The sequence below is a fragment of the Haliaeetus albicilla genome, chromosome 3 (genome assembly GCF_947461875.1).
Source record: "Haliaeetus albicilla chromosome 3, bHalAlb1.1, whole genome shotgun sequence".
NCBI classification, from domain to species: Eukaryota; Metazoa; Chordata; class Aves; order Accipitriformes; family Accipitridae; genus Haliaeetus; species Haliaeetus albicilla.
The window spans coordinates 26,366,632-26,378,683 of record NC_091485.1 but is presented as its reverse complement, the minus strand read 5'-3'; the positions used below and the strand labels follow the sequence as shown (position 1 = coordinate 26,378,683).

Here is a 12,052-nt window from a genome sequence, read left to right as displayed (position 1 = left end):
AGCACAGACACCATTCAGAAGGTTCTTCAGTTGCTGTTGTGCAGGTACTGTAGATCTGCTCAGCACTTGCCTGGGATATCCTTTATGAACTCTGTTTTCCAGGATGTTTCTAAAGCTTTGTCAGAAAATTCATAGTGTCTGATCTCTTTAGTAGGAACGTCAAGTGTGACTGCCTCCAAAGGATGAACGTAAAGTGTGTAGGTAGAGTTGTGCTTTGGGGGAAAAAATGCATACTGTGAAAGGAAACTCTCCTACCTGTTCCCAGAAGGTCAACTGTAGGTCTTAATCTGCAGCGTAATATAAACTCTGATGTGAACTACTGCAGTTTCCTTGCCGCAGAAAAGCTGGCTTCTTACGTTGTCTAGTAGAGTACTTCCCTCATAAGACAATTCTCGAAAGTGCCTAGTGATGCTTTTTAAATTATTTTTTAATCCACTTTAGAAGTGGGGTCTTGGTGTTTCTGGAGAAGTGATTCATGTTGAACACTGGATGTTTTAGAGACTGACCAGTTGTCTTAAGCCTTGAGTAAAAGACTAGTTCTGTTCTGAAACACAGCAGTGGTCTGTTGCTTTTGATGAAAATTGGTCCCTTCCTTCCCCCATCACTTGCCTGGCTAGATTATCGGATTGCTTTGGGTCTCCTATGTCTCTCAAACTTAGTTTTTCCCATTGCCTTTCCCCTTCCTATTGAAGCAGGTGGTTACTGGAGGAGGGGCATATTGTCCTGACCTGTACAAGTGTTGAAGGCACACTAGTGAGGTATTGGGTGGCAGAATTCCTTGTTCTGAGAGATGAGGTAACTGTGCTTATAGCCCTGCCTCTCAGCAAATGCTTGGCTTTGTGCTCTGGAATGAGCTGCTATTACCTGTGAACGAGGAGGAGAACTAGACACACGTGCAAATGCACAGACCAGTTACTTCAGAATAGCTGGCTCATCCTGTGTGGAGGTGATGCAGTACTGAACCATGTACAGTACCAGGGGTGAAAGACTTTTATCTTCTCTTGACTTCAGTTCACCTAACCAGGACAGCAGGATAACCACTGAAGTGTTCAACTGTTCAGTGTACCACTGTGAACATGGTACAAGGCATTTCTTCTGACATGCATCTCAGATCTTTTGAGCCAAGCAAGACTTGCCTGTTAGCTGCCCTGCTTTGTAACATGACACTGCAATACTGGTGGCCTTTATGCTTTTGCTTTTTAAAGAGATCAAGTCGTATTTGGTCTGAATATGCTTTAATTTCTGTTCTGAAACCTTATGGTATCCTAGAAGGGAAGAGCTGAGTTAAAATGGGCTGCCTTGCACAGGCATGATTTACTTGAGTGTGTTTGCTGCAGTGAGGCATATAAAGGAAAAACTGGCTTTTGTGGCCCGTGAGGAGGTGAAAGGAAGCTGTGGAGGATATTAACCATAGAAACAGCATCTAGCAAGCTGACTTGTGCCATAAACATGGCTTGGCAAAATACAGGAAGAAGTTAAAATGCTAGAGGTCTGGTACTGTGCAGTGCATGCTGTTGAGGCATAAGATTGAGTAATTGGGCCCAAATAGAAAGCGGTGTTCGGCAACAGGCTGCAGGATTGCCAGCAGCGGGTGTGGGAGAGAAGGAAAAAGGACAAGCTTCTGTGCCGTGATGGTTTGACAGGGTTGTGCTCATCACTGGGGGATACTTGCCAGTAGCACGGCCTTGTAAGTGCACCTTACTTTACAGATAGGTAGCCCCCCACCAAAAGGTTATATACACATGCATGTGTAATCTGTGCGTGTGTATACACAGTGCCTCCAGATTAGGTAGGGAGGGGAGAGGGAGGGAAAGAAATAAGGTGCTGAACTTCAGCGTTCCTAGCAACAACCAGCTTAGCAAAAGCTTTCAAGTAATTTAATGCAGATGGAATCAGCTTTCTGGCCATTCAGATTATCCCCCCAGTGCTAACAGTGTAATGTAACACAGTTAAATTGTAATAAGCCAGGACTTTTTCTGCAGCCCGTGGGTGATTCTTCATCCACACTGAGGGTAGCTGCCATACTTGTTCTGAGTTAAGTGCATTGCAAAACAAGGCTTTAAAAAACGAGGGGAAATCTAGATCCTGGGGAAATAATGTTTTTCTGTTTTCAGGACTGCAGTGCTTGTGGTGTTTACGTGTCTTGCAAAAACTGTTACTGCTTATGCATGCCAAAATGATTGTTCACAACTGCTTTGAAGTAAAACTGTACCTGTCCTTTTTTATGTGATAGTCTTGACTTCTTCAAGTGACAAAATACTGGTGTCAGTCTTTTCACTTAGGAGACATTTAAGCAGTGTGGCAAATGGAAAGATCTAGTAATGGAAGATGACTTGAAATTCACTTAAGAATTTAAAACCAAGAGGGCTCCTGCAATCACAGTAATTACTTTGAACAGTAAACTGCTGAAGAGGCAGCAAAGCAGTTCTGAACTTCCATAAAAGTATATGTTAATAGCTTCACTAACATGCGATATGTTTCCTTGCAGATGGTTCCACCAAGGCCCCAATCCCTATACTGGTACACAGGACTGGCTTTATTCTGGCAACTACTGGGACAGAAACTACTTTAACTTGCCTGATATTTATTAAAATGCAATAAGGAGCCTGTGACTGATACAAATAAGTCTTAATCTGTTTTAATGTTTTCCCTCATTTTACTTATTTCCTGAAGAAACTGACATGTTATCAAACAGAATATTAAGCATCTCCACAGTAAATCTGGTGGTACATGATCTTCAGTCCCATAGGTAGGGGAGTAATTTTTCTGGGTGATGGTGGGTCCTGTGTGGACAAGGTAAGTCGCCATGGTTTTGAGCTGCCCTGTTTGCTGAATACACCTATATTAGGTTGTGGTGTATGAGGAATAGAACACCTTCAGCTGTTCTGTGAATACTTTCTTTCATAGCTATCATTGGCCCATGTAAAACTGGTTTTATTTATTGTGACATGGGAATGTTTAAAAGCACACACAGTAATTGCAATATTCTGTTCTTAAATGAAGAAGGGTGTGTCACTTTTGTAAAGATGTAGTTTTCCATAAAGTGACTTTTCTTTTACTAAAGTAACTCCCTTGATTCCTGAGCTCTGGCTGGAGATTCCAGAATTGTTCCCATCTCTGGAGCATTAATGCAGTTGTTTAAGCTGGTGACATTACTCAGAGGTATTTATTCAACGTTTTGTGCAGTGTGTTTTGAATTTTGCTCTCCTGTTTTGCTACCAGCCTTAACAGTTTAAGGAATTAAGAGCCATTTAAACATCTACAGATTTGAACTGCACACTAGTAACAGGTTTTAAAAGAATCTGTTCCATGCACTAGAAGTTCTGTTTCCCAGTGCCACTGCAAAGAGGCAAGAACCTAATCAGTCCAGGACCTGGTGGAATGTGGTGGGAGGCAAAGGACCTGTGTCTGTACTGTGCAAACTCCTTAGGAGGAAGTCTTGTGCATTTCAAAGATAGTACAGCACCTCAGTGAGGCTTCCTGTGCACAGCTGCTTTTACCCCTTTTCAGTGGGGTGCATTCAATCTTAAAGTGTAAGTTTATATTGAACTGTGTACAGAGCTTCTAGAGGGCAAGCTGCTCTTTGTACAATATTTTAACTGCTGTCTGGAGGTTAGTGTTAATTGAATAATTTAATTGCTACTAAATAAAGGCTTCAAAACTTCTTGCATGTAGTCTAAAGTGAGTGGTGTTTGACAGTGCTGACCCTTTCTGAGCAAGCCTACTCCAAAAGCTGCTGCAATGAAGTTGTAGTGTGCACCCCTGTGCTTCAGGGACTTCTTTTCCCCTAAGCAGGAACAGTCTGCTTATGGGAGAGTGGGGATGGCTGGGGACCTGAGAGCTTCCTCCTTGAATGTGCAGTGAGGCTGCAGCTCTAGCCTTGAGGGTGGACTACTGAAACCATTAGTAGGGCAATTGAGATCCTTTCTATTTTTATTCTATGCACTACTAGAATTACCCAGGTAGTGATGCTGAGACATATTTGCATAGATAAGGGAAAGCCTTTTCTTTGGCAGCCTTTCACGTGAGGGCCCAGTTCTCACAGTGACCTGTAGATGCAGAAGTTGAGTATCTGCACTGGTCTCTTGGAAGTCTCATCTCTGCACTCAAGCCTCTACTCTAGCCAGCATTTCTTGAAGTCTGTCTTAATTCCTGTGCAACTTCAGGTGTGAGTCTGAGATCTGTAGAAACAAGTCTAGCTGTTGGGTCAGTGCTTCAGCAGGTCACACAGCACTGAACACTCAGTGCTAGGAAAACCAAAACATTTAGTTCCTGCCTGCCCACCCAGGTTCAAGAGGGGGAAACCTCTACCCATCAACTTTTGTTTTGAGTGACTTGTTTCATAATTTTTTTTTTTCCTAGACCTATTCATATACTTCAAGAGTCTGGCATATTTAAGTGACCATAGCTGTAGTTGTGAAACCTCTAAAGCAGAATAGATGTACTTTTTCTTAACCCCTTCCTTGAAGCATAACTTCAGCTGTCCTCCTTGATAAACCTGTAGTTTGAGTGAATTGACAATGTGTGAGAATAACTCCCTCCTCAAGGTGAAAGTATGACTGTCCTCTTGCTCCTGACACTTGTGTACAATTCCTTCCTGGAGTGTAACCCCAGCAGTATGGACTATACCTGGTTACACTGAACTAACTTTGGCTCTGTATGTAATCTGTCAGTATCGTTGGGGCTTATGCATACACCATGTTAGCACAGTGAAGAAGCTGGGCCACTCACAGCTGCAGCAGATGTGTCTCTGTGGTCAGAATTCACAGAAAGTTAACATTCAGGATGTTGTGCTGTGCTAGGAAAGTATAAAATGCTTGGGAACGCAGTTCTAATTGCTGGCTTTTTTTGAGCATTTGCATTAAGTTTTACTTGATTTATTACAATGTAATTTCTGTTCCTCCTGAACTCTTCCTGAACTCCACACAGTCTGTCTTCTCAACCTGTTTAAAAAATAACATGAACTCAGTTGAAAGTGTGCAGCAAGAACTGCTCTAATTGCTATCTAAATGCACTCTAATATGAGGTATTTTGCCACATTCTGAATATTACAAAAATGCTAAAAGTTCAGGCTGCAGGCATAAAGATGTGTATAAATGTGAGATTAGAAACTTGGTTACTTTAGACTAAAACCAGAGCAAGACTAGTACTACTCACTGCAAGTGTAACAAGTAGAGGAAGGCATTGGGTCTGTTATGCACGAGTAGTTTAACCACTGGTCTTAAGCCTTTTTTTATTTTGAAAAGGGTTAAATTAAGCTTTTAGTAAAATCCAAACACTGGCATCTCCCTATGCAAGACCCATGCAAGAAGCAAGCTCACTTATTCATAACCCTGCTCTGGGAATGGGGCATGATGTAATGGTAATCTATCCTGCAGTACCCTAACCTTCTGCAAGAGCATTTATACCTGTGTGCTTATCACCAGCTGGTGGGCCTTTCTTTGCAGACATCACATCATCCAGAGGGATGGCAACTGAGAAAACATTGGGTGTGTGCAGCTTAGCCTCAGTTTCCTCTGCAGAATTAGAATTTGGGCTTGCCAAATCTGTTTCCTCATCAACTGGCCTGGCGACTGGGACTGGGACTGTAATGAATCTCTTGGCACCTGCATCTTGCTGTGCAAAGACAGCATGGCTAGGAATAGGTTTCCAGTCCTGTGTGTTCTGCACATTAGAGCCCACTAAAATGAAAGGTGGAGCATTTCCCATCTTGCTTTCTTCTTGCATCACATAAATTGGGGCAGATAATTTTGACAGCTGACCATATTGTTGATCTTTCCCCCTGGAAAGATTAGGGGTTGCCTGGGAGTAAGGAACACCAGGTCCAGCAGGAGGAAGGGAGGGTGGTGATTTTTGACCTTGTCTCAAGTCAGTTAGGCAATAGAGGGTCCACACATTAGAATGGGGTGGTGGCTGTCCTGCTTCACTTGATGCCATGGCTACAAAGATAAAAATAAGAGTGCTGGTATCAGGAACAGTGACCTCCAGTCATAATGTAAGGATTTACATCTAAAACAAACATACCTACACTTGGCAAAAGCAAGCATGTTAGAGAAGGGAGCTGGGATAGCAGACACTGTTTGGTATGTGGCTGACAAACAGCTGCAGCCTAGAAAAAGTTAAACTGTTTATGGTCAGAGCAGAGGCTCTTCTGGGTAAGCATTTGTCTGGTATTTCTGAAACTGAAGTTTGACAAACTCCCCTAAATGTTTGGGGTTTTTTAAAGCAGACAGTAGTAATTTACAAGCCTGCCTAAGCTCAGCTCTCCTCTACAAAATGCTTTGCTGAGACCTCACAGCTGCACTATTTCTCCTGGGGCTTGGAACAGGGTTTGGACAGATTCTGCAGTACCAGGGAGACTCGGAGCAGGGGAGCTCGACCCTGGAGGGTTTCTCCAGCTGGGCAAGGCAGGAGCTGGGCACATGTCACCACAGGGAAGAGAGGCTGGTGAGGGCCTCACCAAGAAAGGTGAGTACCAGCTCTCTTGCTGTTTGCGGAACTGATGACCAGTGCTTAGCCCGCTCAGCCTAGCTCCAGAAACTCGCCAAGCTCAAGACAGCACAGGCAACCACCACCATTTTTTTTTCTAAATGGAAAACCTCCTAGGTCAGTGCTGGAATAGAAGATCTTTCAGGGGCCAAGAATCAAAAATAGGGCTCTTCAGCTACAGGGCACATGTATTACATCTTAGGTCTCTAACACCTGCTTCAGAAAACATGGCTTGTTTTGAGCAAGACCATTTGGCATCAACTGGCATCTTCCCATCACCCTTACCTGCATTTTTGCCCACAGGAGTCCTGCCCAGAGCTAGCCACATCCCTTGGAACAGATGGCAGGGAGATCTAACACATGTGCACTGGGGCCAAGCAGACAGTGTTGGTACAGTAGTTTCTTAGAAGTCATCTTTACTGTGCGTTGCACTGACCTAGGTGCTTTTCCATTTAATAACCACTGATGAAGCTGTAGAGTTGGAAGCTGAAACAGGAAGACGACACAAAGACCCAAACTTTCTTACCTGACATGACATAAACTTGCTCAGCTGATTCCACTTGTACTGTAGATTCTGTTCTCTCAGGATGGCACACTAAATCATCAGCAGATGAACCTGAGGTCATAGCGCTTAAGCCCTGGGCCACATTTGAAGGCTGTTCAATCTTTAACAGATAAGCTGTTTGGTCTACAAAGGGAATGATTATTTTCTGTGGAAACTGCTCTACATAAGGTAGAACCTCTGCGTCCATAATCAGCTCATCATCCCAACACAGTGATACAACCTCAGTGGTTGAGGTAACCTCAGCTTCATTGCAGGAAGGCACACCCTGCAATGGATCTTTAGGAGTAGGTGATGGTGGTAGTGAAACAGGCAATGGTGATGGGTCTTCCCACAAAGAGACCGAGGAAGCTTGATTTACATCATTTGTTGAGACATCAGCCTGGCTGTCTGAGGGCCCTAGTTCTCCAGCTATGGAGGACTGACTCCACGCTCCTGGTTGTGACCTAACAGCCTCTACAGAAGCATCAGCTGCTGGGACAGCAGAAGGATCTTCAGCAGCACCTTCTACTGGTGTACATTCATTCTCTGAGGTCTGAGAGTCTTCATGAAGAGTCTGCACGCTGGTTGCCACATCCCTCACAGAATAAAAAGAATCAGTGTTACCTAGCACATGGGCAGCAAGCTGTGCAGGCTCAGCAGGGATGTACACTAGTTCAGGTCCCTCAGGGGATGAAGCTCCATCAGATCCAGGGGAGGATTTGCTTTCTGCAATGGAACTGGCAATTGATGGGTGTTGAGTTACTTTGGAGCTATATTGAATATCAGGTTCTTCAAGGAGCTGGTCTTCCTCTGTGTCAGTACACTTGTCCCTTTGCTTGGGCTCCCCAGAAAACAAAGTATCTGTGTACTCTGATGTCTTCTCTTCCAGTCCCTTATTCCCATTTTCTGCAAGGTAAAAAGCACATAACGGCAATACATGAGCAACTGTTTCCATTTAATTAAGAGTGATTTCAGCACCAGCTCGATTAGATGCTCTACAGCACATTTATGAGGCTTCCTGGGTTGTGGAGATGGAATAACTTAAGGAGGGGGTTTGCTGCTTGCCTATCAATAAGGGGAAAGAAAATTCAGAGAGCAGTGGAACCTAGGAAACCTTAACTGTATTCCTGACCCTGCTGTGATGGCTACACTTATGGGTTAAAAGATTAACCCTTTTACATTAAGCACGTCAGATAAGCCAGCTAGAAGACCATGGCTCCTCTTAGCAACACCTCAGAACTCTGGATTCATAGAAGTTTTTTTAGATGCATAGATGGTGACATTTTATCTTCCTCAGGAGTCTTGATTAGTTGAACGAACAGGTAGCCAAGTGAAGAACAGGGTAAGAAAGACAGACATGAACAGGTTTTAGGTAGAGTGAAAAATGGCTTCTAGATTAGTTATCAAGGGAGGAACACAAGAGAATACTCGTGGGATCAAAACAGCGTTCCATCACATGGTTAATAAAACCTTCAGGATTGGGAAAAAAACAACAAACCAAGTGGTTTGGTTTCTATTGTGATTAGCAAGCATTAGCCAATATGTAAAACCAGCACAGTAGCAGAAGAAAAGGTGAGTCTTCGGTACATCATGACAGCTCAGCACTGAGCTGTTTCCTGAAGTCATGACTGGATGAAATCAGAAATTATGAGAGAAACATAGCTCAAAAGATGACAGAGCTAAATCATCTCTGAAAAAAACATTATTCTTACTGCCATCCCAAGCCAACACCCACCCATTTATAATCCAGTGTCAGTACTGGGCACAAACTCACTTAACTACCTACTGATGCTACCTACTGGTGCACAAACAGTCCCAAAACCCATGCTGGCAGTGTGGCCGGGAGACTCCAGAGGAAGCCTTGCTCAAGCTTGCTGAGGAATTCCTCTCTGATCATCCCTTTTCATAACACAGTTATGTGACCACATAGTAGGAGATGGGCGACACAGGGAGAGAGGGTGCAGGAGGGACCTGTATTGGAGCTTGGTGAACATGCAGGGGTCAGTTCACAATCACGTAAGCAAACCACTGACAGGCATTCAGACAGAAAACTTCTGCATTATGCAGCCACTCTCCAGCATACTTGAAAAGTCATGGCAGTCAAAGTATCTTCATCAATGGCAGAGAGTTGGATTGAGTGCACCCTCAGCAAGTTTGTGGATGACACCAAGCTGAGTGGTGCAGTTGATGCCCTAGAGGGACCTGGACAGGCTTGAGGAGCGGGCCCATGTGAACCTCATGAAGTTCAGCAAGGCCAAGGGCAAAGTCCTACACGCAGGTCAGGGCAATCCCCAGTATCAATACAGGCTGGGTGATGAAAGGATTGAGAGCAGCCCTGTGGAGAAGGACTTGGGGGTACTGGTGGATGAAAAGCTGGGCGTGAGCCAGCAACATGCGCTCGCAGCCCAGAAAGCCAACCATACCCTGGGTTGCATCCAGAGCAGCGTGGCCAGTGGGTCGAGGGAGGGGATTCTGCCCCTCTGCTCCGCTCTGGTGAGACCCCACCTGGAGTGCTGCCTCCAGCTCTGGGGTCCTCAGCACAGGGAAGACATGGGCCTCTTGGAGCGGGTCCAGAGGAGGGCCACAAAAATGACCAGAGGGATGGAACACCTCTCCTGTGAGGACAGGCTGAGAGAGTTGGGGTTGTTCAGCCTGGAGAAGCGAAGGCTCCGGGGAGAGCTTACTGCAGCCTTTCAATATATAAAAGGGGGCTTATAAGACAGAGAAAGACTTTTTACCAAGGCCTGCATTGACAGGACAAGGGGCAACAGTTTTAAACTGAAAGAAGGTAGGTTTAGATTAGATATCAGGAGGTGTTTTTACAATGAGGGTGGTGAGACCCTCCAGCAGGTTGCCGAGAGAAGTGGATGCCCCATCCCTGGAAGTGTTCGAGGTCACGTTGGATGCAGCTTTGAGCAACCTGATCTAGTAAAAGATGTTCCTGCCCAGGGCAGGGGGGTTGTACTAGGCGATCTTTAAAGGTCCCTTCCAACCCAAACCATTCTGTGATTCCATGATTATGCAAAAATTGCTGTATGAGATCATTAATGCAACATTTGCAAATGCACCAAAATTCAGCCTTTGGTGATACTTTAAGTCACACTGCAACATCCACCAGTCATTTTTACAAGAAGAAAACTACTTCAAGTGCTGAAATCAGTGGTAGTTGGCTTTTTTAGAGGAGATCCTAAGCTAGGAATAAGATAGCAGCACTTCCTGTTCATACCTGAGGCTTCTCCTCATTGCTGTAATTACCTTAGTGTATAGCTCTCAATCTATAGACCAAGGCTGTCTCAAGTGCTGGCTAGTTCCAGGGTTACTTGGAACCCAGCTTAGGTGGCCTTTTTGAATAAAGGGGATATTATGGTAACCAGACAATGGAGACCTAAACCAGTGGGGCAGATGCAAACAGGCTGTGGGCTAGACAATGCACCGCTGTCAATGCTCCCACACAACCTTCAGGTGACACCACGTATTCCAGCCCTCACAGCCAAGCCCAGGGAGCAGCTGAAAGCTCCCGGCACTTCCGAAAGGCATCAGCATCCTGCAGAACTAAATCACCTTTTTAAAAACAAAGAGATACGATATCTATTTGCAAAGAATATGTAAGTGTAAAGTCACTATCAGCTTAGGGAATGATAAATCACACTGCAATATCCCAAAATTAAAATGACCAGAGGTATCCAGGCTCTCCTCTATGCTCATGGAGAAAGGACAGGATCCCAGGAGACTGATTCTTCCCACATTAAATAGAAGCAAGTGCTTTCTGAAGATGCCTGCCTGTTCAAAAGCCCAGAGCCTATGTGCCTTTTTCACATGACTAGATACAGACGGGATGCGTCCCATAGTAAGTAAAAACTACTCGCACCCGTGCGGGTTGGAACATTTTCTCAAAATATCTTAAAAGAACAAACAGCAACCATCTTACCGCTAATGAACTCAAACTGTTCAACCAGCTCTGTTAGATCCAGATTTGGATGGTCTGAAAACAGAAGCAGAAATTAAGCTGAAGTAGGATAGCACTCTCAAATAGCTCAGCTCTTCAGAGGAAGTACTGGTAGGAACAAACCTTTTCGAAATGTGACAAGCTCTTGGAAATAGAGAGCAAAAAACTCAGCAATGTCATCTGGGTTGTTTTCTATGACAGCCCGGCTCACTCCCTCAAGCAGGGTCTTGAGGCCGTGTGGAACAATCAGCCCGATCTTTGAAGACTGCATCTTCACCCACTCAAGTTGGCTTACGGTTTCCCATCTGTACAAACAGAACCCCTTGGCTGAGCGTCTACCCCACCCCGGCATGAAGTGTCTAACGCCGACAGCGTGATGGCAGCTGCTCATCCCTTGCCATGCCATCAATAACCCTCCTCCACCCCTTCCCAAACACCCCTTTAACTTCAAGGGGGCATTTACCATTTGCAGTCACCAAATCCTTTACTCCCCTTCTGCACCTTTAGGCAGCAGGGGGCACGGCCGGGGGGGCCAGCTGACTAGGGAACCACGATATGAATTCAAACCCATGCCTGGAGTTCCCTTTTTTTAAAGATAAACCCCACCAAAAGCACCATCCCACGAGCCACAAAAGCCGTTCGTGTTCAAGAAGTTTACAGGACACTTCTTCCTCTCCCCTCCTCCTCCTCCATCCCCACCAGTACTTGCTCTCTCCTCGTCCCGGCTTCCCACCAGTGCCCAGGGCCACCACACCCAGCTGGGAGGGCATGACATCACAGTGCCCTTGCGTCATCATCTGCGCAGTGTGGCGGCAGTGCTGAGGTTTGCAGCTGTCACCGTCTGCGCTCCTGTGCTACTGTTTGCTGGTCAGAAAGGGCTACAAGAAGGAGCAGGAGGCAAAATACACAATTAAAATTTATCCTTGGGCAGCCAGAGCACTCCACGGCCTGGTGACGCTGCCGCTCATCAGCAAGGGCTGTCCTCCTGCAATAAACACCTTGATTCCCGTTGTCGCACAACTCTATTTATAACCTTTTTAATAACACATTTTAAGACCGAAGTGCAGAGTTGC

At 45.1% G+C, this 12,052-nt stretch overlaps 2 protein-coding genes across 8 annotated transcripts in view; one reads left to right on the top strand and one right to left on the bottom strand.

Moving 5' to 3' along the window:
- OSBPL1A (oxysterol binding protein like 1A) overlaps positions 1 to 3,670 on the top strand; it is a 78,231-nt gene extending 74,561 nt beyond the window's left edge. For all 6 annotated transcript variants that reach the window (XM_069779184.1, XM_069779185.1, XM_069779182.1 and 3 more), the window contains one exon: positions 2,489 to 3,670. In XM_069779184.1, coding sequence (XP_069635285.1) covers positions 2,489 to 2,591 — 103 coding nt within the window. In that variant the 3' untranslated portion in view covers positions 2,592 to 3,670. The remainder of the gene's footprint in view (positions 1 to 2,488) is intronic.
- Positions 3,671 to 3,781: 111 nt separating this feature from the next.
- Positions 3,782 to 8,177, bottom strand: CABYR (calcium binding tyrosine phosphorylation regulated). 2 transcript variants are annotated; one of them, XM_069779189.1, is made up of 3 exons: positions 7,016 to 8,177; positions 5,409 to 5,939; positions 3,782 to 4,943 (listed from the first exon to the last, which is right to left on the bottom strand). In XM_069779189.1, the coding sequence occupies exons 1-3, from the start codon at positions 7,986 to 7,988 to the stop codon at positions 4,939 to 4,941; spliced, it is 1,509 nt and encodes a 502-aa protein (XP_069635290.1). In that variant the 5' UTR covers positions 7,989 to 8,177; the 3' UTR covers positions 3,782 to 4,938. The 2 variants fall into 2 exon arrangements, with proteins under 2 accessions (XP_069635290.1, XP_069635289.1); XM_069779188.1 differs by having other exon boundaries at positions 3,782 to 5,939.
- Positions 8,178 to 12,052: the final 3,875 nt, after the last annotated feature.